The sequence below is a fragment of the Pteropus medius genome, unplaced genomic scaffold (assembly GCF_902729225.1).
Source record: "Pteropus medius unplaced genomic scaffold, Ma_sr-lr_union100, whole genome shotgun sequence".
Lineage (NCBI taxonomy): Eukaryota > Metazoa > Chordata > Mammalia > Chiroptera > Pteropodidae > Pteropus > Pteropus medius.
In genome coordinates, this window is record NW_024343732.1 from 770,547 (window position 1) to 791,285 (window position 20,739).

General features: G+C 46.2%; 1 protein-coding gene across 12 annotated transcripts in view; it reads right to left on the reverse strand.

Moving 5' to 3' along the window:
* The window catches only part of EPS15L1 (epidermal growth factor receptor pathway substrate 15 like 1), an 88,586-nt gene that overhangs the window by 24,672 nt on the left and 43,175 nt on the right, over positions 1–20,739 (reverse strand). For all 12 annotated transcript variants that reach the window (XR_005653898.1, XR_005653899.1, XM_039867712.1 and 9 more), the window contains exons 13-21: positions 20,268–20,340; positions 14,267–14,428; positions 13,488–13,685; positions 12,563–12,727; positions 7,697–7,820; positions 6,847–6,897; positions 5,606–5,742; positions 2,323–2,383; positions 1,472–1,554 (exon numbers count right to left, since the gene is read on the reverse strand). Coding sequence is in view for 10 of the 12 variants with exons in the window: in XM_039867712.1 (XP_039723646.1) it covers positions 1,472–1,554; positions 2,323–2,383; positions 5,606–5,742; positions 6,847–6,897; positions 7,697–7,820; positions 12,563–12,727; positions 13,488–13,685; positions 14,267–14,428; positions 20,268–20,340 (1,054 nt within the window). In the remaining 2 variants the exon portion in view is untranslated. The remainder of the gene's footprint in view (positions 1–1,471; positions 1,555–2,322; positions 2,384–5,605; positions 5,743–6,846; positions 6,898–7,696; positions 7,821–12,562; positions 12,728–13,487; positions 13,686–14,266; positions 14,429–20,267; positions 20,341–20,739) is intronic.

The window sequence follows — 20,739 nt, forward strand, 5'->3', positions numbered from 1 at the left end:
TTGAAAACCTAAAGAGGATCTCAAATGTTTCTCGGAAGCTGCCTGCCACAATCACACATTACTAACCACAAGCATTGAGCACCCAGACAATCGTGTGCTCTGGGGACAAACATGGAACGAGAAGCAGGACACGGTGAGGAGCTGGCACAGCAGGGGCACTGGCAGGGATGAGAGGGATGCTCTTCACTGTGGGTGCTCAGCTCCCACATACTCCGGAGGTTCCTTCAACAGCCCCCTCTGCACTATCTGGCTGTGAGCCTTCCCCAATTAGGAAGCAAGATACGGGATGGGGACTATATTCTACTTATGGCCACCACTCCCCCCAGTATCTGGGCAGGAGCAGGCAGAACGAATGAAGAGCACAGGGTCCTACTGCTTTGCGGCCATAGGCTGTGCTACGTGAGGCTCTTTATCTGTGAGGAATCCCCCCTCACCTGCCTGGGGGGGCTGCCAAGGTGCGGAACACACAGAGTGCTGGAGACAGGGGACTCGAGGCCGAGACAGGGCACAGCTAATGCTGCTTTCCTTGATTCTTATCAAAGAAACACATGCTCATAGTTAAAACCAAGGGACTCTAAAGGTTATAAGAACAGCAGACTCTCAGCCCATTGCCTTTCCCATTTGCCAAGGCCAACAGTTTTGACTTCTAGGCAGTTTCTTTTGGAATTTACGTCAGTAATCATGGGCTTCCACTGCTAGTTCTTGATCCATCCATTTTGGACACTATCTACTGACTTGTCGTTACGTTAAAGATTCGGCTCTAACTACACCTCTCCCTACCCCCAAACCCCTACCCCTTTCAATGGCGCTCTGACACAATTTGGAGCTATATCCACACAACCAGTTAATATAACTGTCTACACAGATACAACATCCACTCTGGCAACAGCGTGAATGTCATCTGTCTTGAACACTTTATTTTCACCTGCAGATTTCTTCACTGAGCCCTCACTTTCTGAATCCTGCTGAGGTTTTATCCAGACACTCAGTTCACTTCGTCCAGACACATCCCACCTGCCGGCCTGTGGCTCATGGTTCCGCCTCAGCTGGCTGCATGCCAGGCTTGCTGGCTGCATGCCAGGCTTGCTGCCTGCGACCCTCCTGGGCCTTCTGTGCCTAACACCCTCTCAAGTTTGTCCAGGCACAACGACAATTTTATCTCCTAAGATCTGATGGTCATCAGATGCCAACAGGAGCAGGGGAGAGCCTCTGGCACTTACATCTTGGGAGGGACTGGGGCTCCGGCAGTTTCGTTTAGATGGAGGGAAATGGGTCTGATCACAACCAAGGGCGCCTTCTAGACCCTATCTGCTGACTCACAACCTCGTGTGAGGGTGCACTTCAGATTTTGACAGGTACAGAGGAAATACACATGCGGCATTAACAGCTATGCCTGATAGCCACGACAAGACCACAACAAGAGGTACAAAGACCCTGGCAGAGGCACGGCGCTCCACGGGAGGGGCTTTACCTTGGACATCCGGCTGAAGTCGGCAAAGCCCTCGGCACTACTGAAGGACCCACTTCCAAAGGGGTCTAAGGTTCCAAAGGGACCTGCAAGCAGCGCCAAGGAGGCAGAGTTACAGGGCATCCAGGACACGCCTTCCGGGGTCGAGGGGAAGTGTCACCTCCTGGTACTCAACAGCCCCAGAAGCAGGGGATCTGGGGAGGACATGTTTCTTTGCCGCGGTCATATACTGGACAGGGTGATGCCTACTGTCCCACTGGGTCAGGAGGGAAGGTGCAAGGGAGATGAGGGGCCACAGGACAGTGACTCACCACTCACACCACTGATGTGAGGTGGTCACGCTTGGGGAGGGATTTCTGTTGAGCTTTCTCCTTGGTGGGGTGATTTGCCTCGGGTAACCCCCATGCTCACCTATATCAAACTCTGTAACCAATGAGCGAGCTGCCAGGCAAGGCAGCAGAACCAGGTGGGGCCTGTTCCCAAAAGCAAGTTCCACAACAAACACTCCCTGCCCCTGATGCACAAGCCAGTACCCTCAGTCAAACTTTGGATTCTTTTAGGAAAAAAATCCAAGGTATGAATCAAAAATTTACATGGAGGAATAAGTAAAGTGTACCTAATAACACTGATGTTATTACTGAATTAATTCCTACTGCTAAGCATCCTTTCCAGAAAGATGAGCGGGTTTGAGGGTGGTGCCTCTGCTCAAACAGCCTCAGGTGCGGGTCTGGGTGCCACTGACTAATGACATAAACGCTGAGGACACACCAGTTTTGGAAATTAAAGCATTAACTGGATGGGCTCCTCCCACCACCTGAGGAGGAGTCAGAAGGAAAATAAACCATCAATCTCACCTGATCCTTTTGAGGAGACACTGGAGGATGAAAAAGGATCACTTGATTCAAAGGGGTCGAGCTGAGTGAAAGGAGAGAAAAAAGAGTGAAAAGCAGTTTGTTGCACCATTCATTCATTCAACCACAAATTTTCTTGACTTCTGTGTGCACCATATCTGGTGCTGGGCATGGCGGGGACAAAATGATTAAAACTAAACCCCGAACAGAGTAAAATCCCAACAGACTAGGTTAGCTGAACAACAGATGATAGAGAAAAAAGCAAGTGAAGTTGAAGACAGATCGGTAGAAATTACCCGATCTCAAGAAAAAAGATAAAAAGAAAAGAAAACAGAGGCTCGGGGACTTGTGAGACATTAGCAAAAGGTCTAATACATGTGTAACCCTAATCTCACAAAGAAAGAAAGACAATAGGGTAGAAAAAGAAAATATTCAAAGAAATATGGCTGAAAACTTACCGAATTTGGTAAAAGACATAATTTACAAAATTAAGAATCTTAACAAACCCCAAATAGCATATTATACAAAGAAAACTACATCCAGACACTTCACAGTCATATTAGTGAAAAGCAAAGATAAAGAGAGGCTCTTTAAAGCAGCCAGAGAAAACAACACATTACATATCAGGGAACAACTATTGGGAAGATTGATAACTTCCTATCAAAGACAATGGAAGCCAGAAGCAGTGGAACATCTTAAAAGTACCAAAAGGAGAAACTACTACTGGATCGGGTACAAAGACTCTCTCATAGTGACAACAAAGTAAACCAGTATTACAAGAAGTGCCAAGGGAAGTTCTTCAGGCTGAAGGAAAATGATAATGGAGGGAAAATCAGATCTTGAGAAAGGAATAGTGTTAGAAGTGGTAAATCTATGGGTAAATATAAAAGACCACTTTTCCCCTCTTTAAAATATCTTTGAAATATATACAGTAGATTAAAGCAAAAATTATAACACTGTCTTATGGAGTTTATAATACGTTTAGGTGTTTTACATTCACAGAACAGTTATGAGAGATCCTGCTAGTTGAGAGAAGGTGAATACTTTGACCTATATGGTTGAAGGTTTTCTACATTTTATATTAAGTAATACAATATTAACTCTAAGTAGCCTATGAAAAGTTAAGTGTATATATGATAATTCCTAAAGAAATTTCTAAAAAAATAATGAAAAGAAGTATAGTTAAAAGGCCAACAGATACAAGAAAATGAAATTCTAGAAAATACTTCAATAGTCCAAAAGAAGGCAAAAATGGGGAACAGAAGAATAAAACCCAGGGGATAAAAAGCAAGCAAATATTAAAATACTAGACTTAAATCCAACGATATCAATAATAACATTAAATGTTATTGGACTAGAAACTCCATTTAGTAAGCAGAGATTTCCAGACTAGATAGAAAAGCAAGCCCCAACTACATGTTTGACACAAAAAGACATCTTTCATATAAAAACACCAGATAGACTGAAAGTAAATGGATGAAAAATATATGATGCAAAGAGTAAGCAAAAGGAGGATAAAGTAGCTACCTTAAATGTGTGGTAAAATAGATTTCAAGACCAAGATATCACCAGAGGAAAAATAGAAACACTTTATAATGATAAAAAGGTCACTGCATGAAGGTAACAATCATACATACGTAGGCACCTGACAGAGCTTCAAAATATATGAAGCAAAACCTGATGGAATTAAGGGGGATATAAACAATTTCACAATCCTAGATTTTAACACCCACTCTCAGCAACTGGAAGAGCCAAAAAAGAAACACAGTAAAGACACAGATGATCTGAACAATATTATCAACGACTTTGACCTAACTGGCATTTATAGACCATACCACTCATAACTGCAGACAGACAATAATTATTCCTAATTGTATGCACTATGTTCACCAACACAGACCATAAAATGTCTCAATAAATTTAAAAGGATTGAAAGTATACAAAAATACATTCTCTAATAACAACAGATTTTAATTAAAAATCAGTATTATAAGATATCTAGTGAAAAAAAATCTAGAAATGAAATAATACAAGGTTCAACAGAGAAATCACAAGGAAAACCAGACAATATTTCAAACTGAATAAAAATGAAGATATAATTTAAACTGTGTAAAATGCAGCTAATGCTCAGAGGGAAACATGTAGCTTTAAACACTTGTATTGGAAAATAAGGTCTAATCAATGACCTATGATTAGATTTTAAGATGTTAGAAATAGAAAAGCAAAGTACTAACTTAAAATAAGTAGGAGGAAGGAAATAAAAGCAAAAACCTATGAAACAGAAAACAAACAAGAGAAAAATTAACACAGCCAAAAGCTGGCTCATGGAAAAGACAACAAAACTGATAAAAGAGTGAGACAAAAGATCATCAACACCACGAATGAAAAGGGAATCCCACGACAGGTCTTATAGACAGAAATGTTACAAATGAACCGATTTCAAGGGGCTCTGGGTCTGTGCTGCAGACTGATAGGTCCACGGAGAAGAGGAAAACCAGGGAATATGTAAGGTGGGGACAGAGATGTGGCCTAGAACAGCAAGGGAGGCTATAAACGACCCTCACAAAATTCACTATTCAATCACAAAAACTCACTTTTGCTTTTAAAATCCTAGTTGACACCAATTTAACCCAGTCTGTTGGGCCTACCGTTGTGCCCAAAGCATGGTTTAAGAGATGCTGGGTGGGGGACACATGTTGTCTTAAACACTAAATGCAACCAAGCTATGGGTCTGGACTTCTCCTGCCACAACGGGGACTCGCTAAGGCAGTCTGACTCCAATGTCACCATCAGTGCTGTGCTCTAGGAAGACAGCAGGGTGACCATGCGGAGGCTGGGGCAGTGTGTGGGAGCTTGTGGTACTTTATTGTGTTTTGTCTTTGTTGGGAGGCAGAGCAGAAGTGGGAGCAGGCGACAGAGCAGAGAACCCAGCAGGCTGGTCTGAGCTGAAGTAAAGGGGCACAGAAAGGGACAGAGGAATGAGAACTGTTCAGGACACAGCCGCCTGACTTGGGTTCACTGGACTGCAGGATGTGCCACCCTCCTTTACGGGACAAGCCTTGTAGGGGACCTGCAGGAATAGTAACCCCGCCATCCAGTAATGGGACCTGGCCTGTGACCCGGCTCCAGGAGAACCACCCAGCCTCGCATGGTCCGCATTCCTCAGGCTTAGTGAGCACAGCTGAGAAGATGGAGTCCCGACTCAGCCCCTGGGAGGCAGGGACAGGCCGCTTTCACATGCGCCACTCACAGATCGGGAGCATCTCCACCTCCCCGCGTCACTCACCTTTGAGGGCAAGGAAGGGTTTTTTGTAAATGGGTCTGAGGTAAACGGGTCATTCTTTGTCTGTTTCTTAAAGAAGTCATCAGGGGCAGAGCCTCGGAACGGGTCACTTTCTTTGAAAGGATCTCCTCCAAATGGATCTAGAAAGTGTTTTTGGGAAGTGAGGAAAAGAATGCCCCATGAATCAACATTATGCTTAGTGAAAGAACCCAAACATGAAAGAATACATAACTAACGGATGCCATTTATATGAAATCCTAGAAACGGTAACAAACCTAGTGACAGAGGAGGTCAGTGGTTGCCAAGGACCTGAGGGGTTGATGGTAGGCGGCACAAGGGAACCTTTTGGGATGATGGAAATGTTTCCTATCCCACACAACTATACATATTTGTCAAAACCCATCTTGTTATACACTTAAAATAGGTAAATTTTGTTATGTATAAATTATACCTCTCAATAAAGCCTATTTTACAAAATAATAAACAATGTGGGCAAATGCATAAAAACAAAAAAAAGCAGATTAGGGGCTAGGTAGAAGAAATGGGGAGTAGCTGCTAATATGGATGGGGTCTCCTTTGGGGGCAATGGGAATGTTCTGGAACTAGACAGATGTGATAGTTGCATAACACTGGAATGTAGCAAATGCCAGTGAAGTGTTCACTTTAAAACTGTTAAATACGTATTATATGAATTTCACCTCATTAAAAAAATAAAAGAAAAAAATAATCAGTGATCCCAATACCACACCCACATGCATGTCCATTCCCTTCAAATGTGGGTGGCAGGCATGGTGACTGGAGAAGGGGTAAAGTCACTATATCACCAAGACTTTCATGTAATACAGATAGCCATCCTTCCCAACATACATTGCTGCCATCCTTGGGACGTGTGGACAGAAGTCCCGCCATGTGCGGGTACTACTCAGGACCCCCCGAAGCTGCCATAAGTGACACAAGCAGGTATAAGTGACCAAGTTGTCGTGAGGGTGTCCAAACAATCGCCTGGCTACCGGGAGCTCCTTTTCTAGTTCTGCTGGGAAGTTAGCAACGAGGGCACTAAACAGTGAAGAGGAGGGACAACGCCACTGCCAGGTTCCTTCAGAAATGAACCTCCCTGCGGCCATGTGGTGGCGGACCTGGCGGAGGAGGCTGGAAGGTGTTTTCCACTGCCCTCAACGTGAACAAGGAACGGAACAATTCTGAAGACCAGTCCACGAAATGTGTCTTTTAACAAAGGCTTTTACCTGTGGAAGCTGCCTGTTGTTCTGCAAAGGGGTCGCTCTGGAATGGGTCACCTAGATTACAGGAGAGAGGAACACTTAGCTCTACGGTAGAAATGACCAGCTATCAAAGTGAGAGTGTCGGGGAGGCCACTGGCTGAGGTGGTTTTTCTTGGCTAGGACACTGAAGATGAAATGAGAGGTATTGCTGGCTGCTAAACATGGACCAGAGCTGGAGAAAATGTATACGAGCCAGGATTTACTCTTCTCTTTCTATGCCATGTGTCACTCCTGTACCCCATCTCCCCATCATGTCCCTCAGGTGTAAGAACATGGGACCGGGGGCTGCCCCAGGCCTTGACTGCATGGTCAGCCCTGAAGCCACAATGAGCTCAGTACATCTGAGCCTCAGGAGCTGTCTAGTCTACCCTGGGACCTAACGTGCTTCACTCCAAATCTGAAATTGAAAAGGCTCCTGTGGCCACTCCCTGCCTTTGGCATTCTTAGAAACACGCAGAGAGCCTTCCGGGAAATACTGTTTCACTCTGAAAAAATGGAGAAATTTAGTATATCTTGTTTCTAGAAATTCTTACTTATTGACTTGCATATGGCTCTGGGTAAACTCGCCAATTAAGACCTGAGATTTATGTGGGGAACTGTCACTCACGAGCCATGAGCTCTTTCCACCACATCCCAATACCTCAGGTCTTCAGTAAACTGGGTGAAGTGAAACCACAAGAAACCCATGAAGCTCAAGGAATTTCTTTCCTCCTGCATTTCAGAGGATGATACCTTCCGACTATTCTAGTCACTGAACAACCCTCCATGACACAAATTTAACAGCCCTTCAGTGAGAGGTTGAGTGCTGAGATACCTTTAAAGGGATCGGCTCCTTTAAATGGGTCGGATTTGAAGGGGTCTTCCGCCTGGAAAGGATCCGGATGCAATTCTTGAGCGTTGTTGCTAAATAACAAGGCTTTATTTTTGAAAGGATCATCCTAAAATTTTGTGAAGAGACAGGACAAGGATTTTATTATTTCAGATTTAAAGCAAAGTACAGCATTCCATATCTAACTCATACATATCCCCTTTAAAAGTGTGACCCTATAGAGAATGATTTTTTTAAAAAAATCATTGAAGATGGACTTTAGCTAATACTATTGTGTCGACAGTGATTCATTAGTTGTGACTAATGTACCGTATAGTAATAATAGGGACAGCAGGGTGTGAGGTATATGGGAACTCTCTGTACCATCTTGGCAATTCTTCTGTAAATCTAACACTCTCGTAGAATAAAACATTTTTTAAAAAATCATTGAGTGGAAGCAACCCAAGCATCCATTAACGGATGAATAAACAAAATGTGATATATACATGCAATGGAATATTATTCAGCCTTAAAAAGGAAGGAAATTCTGACACATACTACAATGTGAATGAACCTTGAGGACATTATGCTGAGTGAAACAGGCCAGACACCAAGGACAAATACCGTATAATTCCACTTATATGAGGTCACTAGGATAGTCAGATTTATAGAGACAGAAAGTAGATAGTGGGTGCCAGGGGCTGGGGGAGGGGATGGGGGGTTAGTATATCATGAGGACAGAGTTTCAGTCTGGGAAGATGGAAAGTTCTGGAGATAGATGATGGTGATGGCTGCACAACAATGTGAAAGTGCTTAATGCCACTGAACTGTGCACTTAAAGATAGTTAAGATGGTAAATTTCAAGTTATGTGTATTTTACCACAATTACAATTTTTTTAAATTGAGTCAGAAAAAAGCCATATTTTTGGAAATGTCAAAAAAAAAATGTAACAAGCCACAAACTGCAGCACGGGACTCTTCAAAGGTGTGATCTCCCTTGGTCATCTTTTTCTCAGAGAGTATGTGGTCATTTTTTAAAAAATGCTGTTTCCACACCAAGAAACATGCTGGCTATTTACATCCTGGGAGGAAGTGAGTGCTTATGCAGTTAGAACTACTAGAGCATACAATGCTTTGCATTTTTTTAAAAAAGTACTTATTTCTAGAAACAAACAAGCATATTTAAATCAGAAGGAAAAAAAAATTTGCTTTAAGAGCTCACTTTTACAGTGGAAAATGGCCTGAAAAGGGAGATTTGCAATATACATGGGAACAGTGGTTTAGAAATTGGTTTAGAAATACTGAGTGTATTGTGGTTAATAAAGATACATCCTTGATGAAAACATGAAGGTTTCACTGTGATATTAAAAAGCAAGACGTCCTCCTCCCTGACTCTGGAGAACATGTGGGCATCTGTGGAGCTGGCACATGGATCCATTATTCTAACCGACCAAAACCAATTAATAAAAGAGCTGGGCTTCCATCAAAATACGAACAGTGGTTATGGGGCAATGACATCAAAAGTGCTAAAGGAAGATTCCTGACAAGGCCCCTACCACGTGGGCCAGTCCACCTGGTGGGGGTGGGGGAGTGGGGCAGCGGAACGGGTCTCAGCGGCACCAGGCTCATAGGAAGTTGTGAGCTTTGGAAGTACGAACCAACACCCCAGCCTCTGACGACTACGGAGAGCTTTTCTTACCTGAGAAAGGTTATCTGGAGCCTCCAGCCACAGGGCTTCCCAAGGTGGGGAGCCACGCCGGGTTCTTAGGCAAGTAAGTACAGAGGTCTGCGAGCGCCATGTCTGGCGGCAGAGCCAGTTCTGTAAGGATGCTGTGGTGCTAATGACCACAGGATGGGTACCCAAGGAGCACCCAGTGGGGCTCTTGGACACAGAAAATATGATGGAAGTCCTAATCTAAGGAAGCTGGGTGGCTGGAGGGGAAACGAGCCTCTCCAGCTGCACCACGGGGCAAGGTCTCTGCTCCAGAAGGATCGAGAAGGATGGCAACCTGGATGAAGCAGGGCGTTAAGAAAGACAGCATGGCCTCAGAACAGAAGCTTCTATTTCATTTTTTAATTAGTACTGATTTACAAGTTGGTTGGGTTTCTTTGTTTTGGTTTGATTTTTTAAATGTTTTCCATTGTTGCTCGGAAGACTGCCAAATATCAGTGGAGAACGACAGAGAAGAAATTGATTCTGGGGGCTCCGGTCGTTGAGCTCCCTAAATTGAAAGACGGGTCTGCAATGTCTCTCTCAGGAGCAATTATGCGCTCAAGGCAGCTATCGCTCCCTCCCCTTCAAAGGAGAAGCCTCAGAAGACCCCGGCAGGATTCATGTGGTTACAGTAACCACTGGGGGTTTGGATTCCATTTCAGATTCAGAGCAGAAAACCAGATTTCCCCTGGTACAGAAGTGTCATAACCTCCCCATCCACTGATCACCGACCAATTCGAACCGAGCCATCTGCTAACTCGGGAGATGCGAGTGCAGCAGACTAGCACAGGTGAGGACTACGTCCCTCGGCTGAGGTGAAATACCTTCGACAACAAGTTCAGACACCATCTCAAGTTCTGTGCTTCGTAGGAAACAGACACGACAACTGTGAAAGGACATCAAAGGGGTTTCTGTGACGTTCCTTCTCTTTAAATGGGGGCTGGGCAGTGGGATGCTGGCGAACCAGCTCTCTGGAAAAAGGTCCTGATGGGCAGTCTCTGCCAATTCCTGTGGTGTAAATACTCACACTGTGGCCGATTTCAAGTTACCAAAGATTGAACAACCAGCTTACAAATTCCTATTTAATAATCAGCTCTGGAGCATCAATAACACTAGCTACCGCATGCTACTGGGCTGGATGTTCAGACAAACCAGGCTTTCAGGATGAGTTTGCAGCAAGGCTAAAGTCTGGGATGACCTATTACTCTCTGCTAGACAGGTTGCTTAAGTACTGACAAGGGCAAGAGGCCAGTATACTCATCATCCAATGAGAGACAGAAACGTGACCTTAAAATCTTGTATCTCTGGGACAAAGTAACATGGTGTGAGCTTAACACTAAACTTAGTAACTTTAGAAGTCCCCAGGCTTAGAAAGTTCTTTCGTTACATTACTCTCAAGGGACTAAATCCCTCACTTTCACCCCCGCCGTCAAAGAGAACTAAGGCCTCTCTCTCCTCTGGAGCAGTCCTGAAATGTTCAGAAGTAAATAAAAAGGCTTCTTTGAACTGTTTATTAAGAAATGGAAACAAACCAAAAAAAATGCTTTAAAAACTGTATTTGTACAAGATAAATATAGTTTTTCTTTCAGACACCAGTTATAAGTTTCTATGGAACATATCTGACGTCAACATTCCAAGATGAATTGACTATCATGTAAACATTACCCCTCTTAGAAGATGAATAAAAATAAAAGTAAAAAATCTGTAGAGGAAAAAAGAAATCACTGCCCACTTGTAAACTGCCACTTCACTGCCAACTTTTATCCAAGGAAATCAATCTTATCAACACCTGCCAAAGGGTTTAAGAGTAAGGTATTCCCTGAACTAGGACAGAACCAGACAAGCCAAAAGCCATGCAATAGGACCAGTGACAGAAGAAGAAAGTAAGAACAGAGCAGCAAAGCTGACAAACACACACGCTGAGAGCCAGACACCAAGTGGGAAATTTTGCCCCACACAGTTCATGAAGAATGGATGTTTGCAGTCTATATATATTCAAGCTGACAATGGAGCCAAGAGCAGATAGGGAAGGGTTACCCATTTACGATTCCACAAGAATGGGGGATGGGAATGGCAGACGGAGACAGTGACGGCCAGAGACAGAAGGGAGATGAGAACAACACCGGCAGTGTGGGTAAGGAGTCTAACCTTCCCCATAAATTCCTGGGAGAGTACTTGGCTACTGAGAAAAGAAACATGTCAAGGAATAAACATAAAGAGCCGAGTCTTACAAGTGAGAGAGAGAGACTGTATTATTACAGGGAGGAAAGGAATCCAGGAAGCAAACAGGGCCAGGAGCAGAAGGAGGGCACAGAGGGGGAGACTTAAAGAGAGGCGCAATGCAGGGTGAGCTGCTAAAGGCTTTGGGAGAGAAGCACAGCAAATCCATCGAGACCAACCGCGTCCCACCAGCGCCCTCAAGAGCACAGAGACACTCTCCTCAGCCAGACTAAATTGGAAATAGCACACGGGGCTCAGGACTACAAGAGCAGACTCTGGTGGGAACAGTGGGGTGTGACAACCTGAGAAAAAAAGTAACACCTGTTGGACGCCAGCAGCCAGAGAGCCCACAGCAACCTAAAAGGCCAAGAGTCCCTCAGGCCTTAATCAGGGCCCCCAGGGTTATGAGGTTTGAACGAAAGTGCTGAGGTTTCAAATGTAACCAAAATTTCAGGACAGAAGCCAATTCATAGGTGAGACAGCAAAGTCCCAGTAGGGCTGTCATTTTCTTGATCTTTATCAATACATTTGATTTTCAAGGTGCTTCTTACGGAAACACAGACATACATACATCCTTCCCCCACCCCTCAATTAGTAGGATGTGGGTTTCACAATGCGTGAGACGGATCCAAGTTTGGTTAAGTTTGAGAAGCCTTCCACATTCGGGTGGCTGGCCCATGAAGATGGAGATCTTTAAAGAGTGGTCTAACAAAGGATTCAGGCCTATCTGGGCTTTATCCCAGATGCCGTGATGGAGCATGGCCACATACTCTGGTCTGCAGGGCTGGTGGGGACTCTTAAAGCAGAAGTGAAAATGAGAAACACCCTGCACTTGGATAGAACGAGGCTGGCAAGTGCTGGACCAAGTAGACGGGGCATTCTCAGATCCCAGTGTGGGACCTAATCCCAGGACTGGAATACATTTATTCAACCTTTACCATGGCTCCAAAACCGCCCCTCTCTGTCAGGGAGACGCCCTCGCTCAGGTCAGCCAAGTTGGTCAGGCTGGCGCCGTGGGTCCCATCGAGAGCCTCGTCGTACTGCTCCAGGCTCCTGTGGGCCTCCTGCTGGCTTTCGTGCAGCCGGGCAAGCTTGCTTCTTGCCTGCACAATGAAGACATCATCAACATTGAGTGGAGTTTAGGGGAAAAGTCTCAAGCCAGATATTCTTTTTCCCTACCATCCAACCCCGAGCAATTCATGTGGATAACTGAATTACCCATCTAAGGAGTAGATGACCCCTGTCACCATGTTTATGAGACATGAGACTGCTCACAAATCCAAAACAAGGACCTTCTCACAGCCCCAGGAGGCCTCTTTGTATCCCCGGCCTCTGAGAGAGGCACACATTCAAACAAACATTAGTCGATTCTAAACAAGCTGAAATGAGACAAAACCCAGATTCATAATCTGTTCAAAGTGATATTCGACATTCTCTTTTATGGGGTTTTTATTACCCCATTTGCTCCTCCTTGTCCTGGAGAAGGCATGGGAGGCTGGGGAGAGGAAGAAGACAATCTATGAAGTCAGACCAGAGCGTGCACTTTAAATGTCTTGTAAACACTGTGTGACCACAGGCTGGTGACCTAACCTCTGTTTTCTCTTCTCCAAAAGAGTGGACCATTAGAAATGATGGGTCAGACATCCTTGCATTGTCTGGCAAAGTGGACCATTGTTATTATCATCTATTATTATTATTATTACCGGGAAAAGAACCTAAAGCAAGTGAAGTGGATGGGAACAAGGGGCCTCAGGACAGACACTCAGCCCCACCAGTCACACAGACCAATACGACAGCTCACGGCAGCTACCCGCCTTGGCAGAAGACAGCTGGCCTCAGCAGGGCCCACTCCCAAGGAGATACCTGGTTGATTTCATCTTGTGTGGACTTCAGGGACTTGATGATGGTTTCCAGTTGAACTTTCCCGGCCTGAATGCTCTGCTCCAGCTGGGTCTCTTCCTGCTGTAGCCGATTTAGCTCCGATTTGGCCCGGTTTAGGTCATCCTCCTGGGACTTCAGGTCGGACTCCTGCGACTGGATCTGGGTTTTCAATGAGGAAATCTGAATCGAGATGAGACAGGGCTCTGAGAGAGAATACTTAATTCACGATCCTCGTATGAGTTAACCCAGGGAGGCCGGATGCCTGGCTTCCTCACGGGGGCCCTCTCTACCCAGAAAAAGACGGAAACAATAAGGCAGACATGCTCACCCCATGTGACTGACACAAAGTTGCTTTGGGATAAGGAGGAACTCAAGTTGGGACAAACAGAGGCAACCTGTCTGTCCCCAGGGGCTGAATGCCCCCATACCAGGCCGCAGAGGGTTTTACAATCTGCTGAGGCTGCAGCCTCCCTGGTTTGTGATGAGCAGTGAAGACAGCAAAGGAGGGAGAGGCGTCCTGGATGCCCACACTGTGGGGCATGGGCCAGGATCGGGTGTCCACACACACGGGTTCTTGGGGACTGAGGCCATTCAATTATATGACTTGGTGGGTGAGACTAAGGTCAGGTCCCAAATGCGTGGATACTTTTCCAAATGATACATCCAACTACTCTATTAAAACAGTAAGTTTCAAGGTCATTGTGAGCTCAGAGAAACCCTCGGGAAGCTCCCTCCCCCCGCTGGGCATGGGCAGGACTTACCATCTGAGTCTCGTCCTGACACTTCTGCCTGACATCACTCAGCATGTCTCTGAGCTTGGCCTTCTGCTGGTCCATTTCGTCCAGGCGGTCCTGGGCATCCTGTTTCTGAGCTTCCAGCTCTTGTAAACTGCTTGTTTCCCGGTCTAAGTCATTTTGTAATTCCTAGGGAAGGGTTGTGTGAATTTACTTGAGACTGGTGAAAGCAGGCCATGCTGAGATAACAGGTTACAGCCTGGGCTGGAGCCCTTGGATGTCTATGCTCAGGATGGCATCTGCGCACACCGACTGTGAACGCATGCAGCTTGGCGGGGTGGCCTGGCTCAATCTCCAATGAAGCCCCTCAGTAAATATTTACCAATAGCCTAAGAGAGACCAGGTGCCAGGAGAGGGGCTGGGCCCCTGGCAAGAAAAGCTCTCCAATGACCTGTGACTGGGGTGGGCAGGGGAGAAGGGTCACCTGAGCACAAATGAACTGGGACAAAGGGCACAAAGAAATAGCATGGGTGCTGTCAGAGTCATGAGGGACGGGGAGACAAAACTGATGCTGCACAGGTGGAGAGGACCCCCGTGGAAGTACCATTTAGGATAGACCAAAAGGCCGAGCAGGCAGCAGCCAGAGAAAGGGGCAGGAATGTGACCAGGTCATCTCAGATGTGCCCTGTGTTCACCAGTCTCAAGTAAATTCAAAGACCCACCAGACAGGCCTTGTGATGGGGCCGCAGGGAGCCTAGCAGAGCAGGAGCAGGTGTTCTACTCAAGCTGAAGCAAACGGAAGTGGGGTGAGGGTGGCAGAGGCTGCACTCCATTCTGCAGTGGAAAGTCTTGGCAGGTCATTCAAGTGTGGGAGTGGGAACTGCTGATTCTCCATTGCTAAAACTCCTCCAAGTTGGCCATATCTATATAGATGGCCAGTGCAGGAATCTAGGCTCCAATTATTCTTCTTCTAGGGAAAGCATCCTAGAGGTGTGTGAAGCATGTGAAAACATGCAACATCTGGGGCAGCAAAATCGTCAGTTCTACCAGGTGAGGCTGGCTGATGACTTACAGTACAGACCACTCAAGGGACCAGGGATGCTGCACCTTGAGCTCCAAGTTACAATGTGAAATGAACAAGGCGTGTTGCAGAGCACACTTGGGTGTTGCACCCTGGCATTCACGCAAACGGAAGGAGAGAATATACACAGATGTCTCTCCTTAATAATATGCACATGACCTTTCTGGAAGGCTTCTTGGGAGCTAATCAACTATACCTCTGGAGGCCAATAGGAGGGCGGGAGGCTTATTGTTTTTGATTTTCAACTAGGCAAATGTCTTATGGAATACCTTACCTATCTGTAAGATAACTAAAGCTGATCTGGATGGCAGAGGAGAGTGGGCTGATAGAGAGAGCCAAGATGGTGAGAAGGGTGTTCAGGCTGGGCGCAGGAAGAGGCAATGTAGCGTGGGCAAGGTGGCGGCCGTGGCACCAAAGAAGGGGTGGATTTGAGTCCCTAGTGGGATGAGGGAGGATGGATGTTGAGGGAGGATGGGTGTGGGCTGATCCTCAGGATGATTGGTGCCTTTCCAGGCGAAAACCTGAAGGAGGCATGGGTCTACCTCTCCCTGCTTAGAGGACAAGAACACCCTGGCTCTCTCTTCTCTCAATGGCTGAAATGCATCTGAGCTACTGTGGGGAGCTGGGTTCTCTGCTCCCATCTCCCTGCCCCTAATCTTTAAGTCAAGGAGCAGCTCTCAAGTCTGATAAGTTTGGGAGATAACACAGAATGTTTGAAAGGGGGCTGGTGGTGGAGAGTCTGAGATTTGGGTTTGTCATATCTGAGGGAAGAACAGGTTATGGGGGAGGAAGAGGTGAAGGAGGGAGATGAGTCAGGCCCAGTATGGCAGCCTGGGCCATCAGGTAGCCAACCGCCTGGGCCATCAGGGAATTGGCCTCATTGTGTAAAGGAGAAGGAGCTATCAAAGAGCTCAGCTGGGACAAAGACCCACTAGCTCATGGTTAGGAAGGGCTCCGGGATCAGTGTGTCTGAGGCAGAGAGAGGACAAATATCACCCAGATGACCCACAGACTCAACTCAACCCCCATCAGAACCCCAACTGGCTTCTCTGTAGAAACTGACACGTGGATTCCAAAATTCATAAGGAAATTCAAGGGATCCAGACTAGCCAACACAATCTTGAAAAAGAAGAACAAAGTTGACAGACTCATACTTTTCGATTTCAAAACTTACTACAAAGCTACAGTCATCAAGACAGTGTGGTACTAGCATAAGGAGAGACATACAGATCAATAGGCTAGAACTGAGAGTCTAGAAATAAGCCCATACATCTACAGCCAACTGAAGTGTGCCAAAACCATTCAGTAGGAGAAAGAATAGTTTCTTCAACAGTGCTGGAACAGCTGGATCTCCACAAGCAAAAGAATGAAGTTGGATCTTTACCTCACATCATATACAAAAATTAACTCAAAATAAATCAATGACCTGAATATAAGAGCTAAAACTATAAAATTCTTAAAAGAAAACGTGGGATAAATCTTAGCGACCTTGGACTTGGCAATGGGTTCTTAGATATGACGCCAAAAGAGCAAAAAAGAGGAACCGATAAATTGGGCTTCACCAAAATTTAAAACTTTTGTGCTTCAAGACACTATCAAGAAAGTGAAAAGACAACCCATAGATGGGACACAATATTTGCAATTCATATATCTGGTAGAGGACTTCTATCTAAAAACATGAATAGCTCTAACAGCTCAGCTATAAAAAAATACCCAGTTTAAAAATATATCTTAAATTGGCTTTTCTCAAAAGAAGATATATGAATGAGCAATAAGCACATGAAAAGATGCTCAGCATCATTAGAGAAAGTATTCAGGGCATTGAGATACCACTCCAAAACCAACAGGAAGCCTGTAATAAAAAATGGGAAGTAAGTGTTGGCAAAGATGTGGAGAAACTAGAATCCCTATGCATTAGTGATGGAAATGTAAAATGGTGCAGCCGCTTTGGAAAACAGTCTGGTGGGCCTTCAAAAGTTTAAACGGAGTTATCATATGACCTAATAATGTCACTCATAGGGATGTACCCAAGAAAAGTGAAATCATATGTCCACACAAAAACTTGCACATTAATGTTCATTGTAGCACTATTCACAACAGCCAAAAAGTCGAAAAACCTAAATATCCATCAACTGCTAAAAGAGTGAAATGTGGCCCAGACACACACTGGAACTCAGCCATAAATAAGAATGAAGCACTAAGACATGCTACAACATCAATGAACCTTGAAAACATCATGCTGAGCAAAAGAAGCCAGACACTAAAGGCCACATGATGTATATAATTCCATCCATATGAAATGTCCGGAACAGGCAAATCCAGAGACGGAAAGGAGATTGGTGGTTGCCAGGGGTAGGGGAGAATGGGGAGTGACTGCTCATGGGAATGGGGCTTCTTTGGAGTGATGAACGTGTTCTATAACTGACTGTGGTGATGGCTGTACAACTCTGTGCATATACTAAAAACCACTGAATTACACACTTTAAATGGGTGAATTATATGGTACGTGAATCATATCTCAGTAAAGCTATTGTTACAAAAACAAAAATGAAAGATACCGAAGGCCCTCAGCGGAGCAGCAGCAGTAGAAATGGAGACGGGAGATGCCCAGGGCAGGACGGGGGACAATGTGAACAGAAGGCCTGTGGAGGTTGAAGCTGAGCTTCTGTCACTTAAAACCAAACGTAAACCGACCTGAGGGGAACAAAGGGCTCCCACTCCACACAGGGCCCTGACCCGAAGCTGTACCAGCAGGTGTGGCATGTGCTCTCCTGGCCTGGCCTACCTGGTAAAAGGCAGCAGGAACCAAAGCCAAACCTGTTTTCATAAGGGAACTTTAAAAAACAGATTGTGTTCTGTCCCTGACCGAGATGCTGCCATCAAATACGGAAGCAGAGCCCCACCCCAGCTGGCTTACAAATGAGGCCTCCACAAAACAGGGATGGGTTGGCTGGCACTGGGCTTCCTCCCAGCTGTGGGAGTCTATCAGGGTGCACATGTACCCCCATGTCGCAAAGGCAACAGGGGCATGCTGTCAGAGCCCACTAGCTGGGGCTCTGGGTGGCCTTGCCGTGCCTGCTGCAGACTAGAAGGGACTTCAGAGGCAGTCTCTGCAAAGCCCAATGGCTTTCTCAGAATCACCTGGGAGCAGGTGCCAGAAACCTGGTGACTGGTTTCCTTGGGAGTTAAATGACATGACATCATCCTCAGTAATCAGAATGAAAAGCAGAACTGGCCCAAGCAACACAGTGGCAAGGGAGAACCGCCCAGGCATCCCCGTGGCTGGGCTGGGCTGAGACATGAGGGAAGATGAGGCCAACTCCGCCATACCCTGGAATGAAAAGATGGAAGGTGAGGCGATGCAGCAATGGGGGCCGTGTCTGGTGTCAGTTCTAGGACACAGAGGGAAATCAGAGGGCTAGGTGAGAATGATTGGATGAACGTATAAACATTCAGAAAAAATATAGTCCCTTTGTCTGTTAGGTGGTTTTATAACTGAAGCAGCTCATTTGAGCAAAAAGCACTGAATATGAGAAGCAGGCCAGTCCCTGCCATTTGATCCAGAACACTGCAGGAGACCACTGAAAGTCCAATTCTCACTGCCAATGTGCAGAGTGAGTGCGAAATCAATAAAGAAGGGTCTGGACATAGCGTGGTATGAACCGATGACCTGCAGCTGGGTGGGCACACCTACCCCACCACCTGCAGACCACAGCTACGACAGAGGATATTTCCTGCAGGTTGGCGAGCAGGCATTGAGTGCCACCCACCCCATGTCTCAGAGTCCTCCAGCCCCTTGTAAGTGCAGGGGACAGGGAGGAGGGCTGCCCACTACTCCATGAGTCCAACTGAGTCAGCCGTGACTTTGCCTGGCCCAGTTTGGCCTCCCGCACTAAGAAGTGGCCCAGAAAGAACCAGTCTCTCACACGGCACACACTGAGGCCAGACGCTGCTCTCGGCTCTGTGCAGAGCAGCGCATGCACTGATCCCCCCGCTCTGAGCACTAAAGGCCCCCAAAGCAGAGCCCACCAATCCCAGCTCAGCCTCACTCTCAGAGCCCCACAGCCAACTCGAGTCCCTTCCCAGAGACGGCCCCCCTCTATCCATTCACACCTGAGATATCACAGGAACCTACGTCTCTTCAAGGATGTAGCTCCCAGGTGATGACCATTTTGCTCCTAGTGCAGTCTCTCCTCCGCTCATTGGCCCCAAGTGAGTGCTGAGCAGGTATCAGACCCCATGACCCAACCCCACAATCCAGGAAAGCAGAACACTCATTACCAATGTCATTATTAAATAACTTGCCCATGGTCACACAGCTGCTAAGGAGAGCCAGGTCTGAGCCCAGGCATTTAGACCTTTCTAGGCTCTGCCATCACCACCACCTGCTAGGAAACACTCCAAACGGGACTGTCCTGAGGACAGGTTAGAGGCCACTGTCTGATCCTCGAAAACTCAGGCTGAGTGAAAGAAGCCAGACACCAAAGGCCACATGTTATATGATCCCATTTATATGAAATGTGCAGAAGAGGCAAATCCAGAGACAGAAAGCAGAGTGGTGGCTATCAGGGCCAGAGGGATGCAGAGTGATGGCTAATGGTTATGAGGTTTCTTTTTAGGGTGATAGAAATATTCTGGAACTAGAGGCGATGATTAAGTAACACATATGCTAAAAATCACTGAATTGTACACTCCAAATGAGTGAATTTTACACTGTGGGAATTATATATCTCAATGAAGAAAGAAATCCCCTATGACTATAGAGAACTTAACAAAATTTGCTTGAAACCTCCACAGAGCTCATCTCTAATGAGTGTGGGGCTACCTTCCCTTGTCCTGTCCCACCACTGCTGACATCCTGCCACCACTGACGTCCCGCCACCAATGTGAACTCCCTGAACTGCAACTGATACAGGTCGACCTGACCAGAAGGAGCACCGTGCTTACCTGCACCTCATTTGTTTTCTGTCTGATGGCCTCTTCCTTTTCCCTAATGTCTTGTTCCAGCGAGTATTTCTCCCTGAATGTTTAAAGATATTTCATGAAAGCACAGTGAATAAGTCAACTGTCACCACAGTGCACTTTCCACCTGACTTCTCAACACCCAATTCCAGCCATCCCAATGGAAACCCAGCCCAGCTGATCCCTCTTGCTGGGGGTGGCAGTCTAGGAACAACCCTAGGAGCCATTCACCCTACGTGACTCCCTCCCCTGGGAGCGTGGGAGGAACGTATGTATGTGATGAGGCATTGCTCCCAATGTGGCCATGCGAGCTCTCCAAAGCAGAGCATTTTCAAAGAGGGAGTCAGAGTGATGCCTGTGGTGGGAAGGACTTTAGAGACTAAGGGGCCACGAAGGAAGGGGCACGAGACGGCCTCTCGGAGCAAATGAGCCCCTGGCCACACCCAATGAAAAAGGA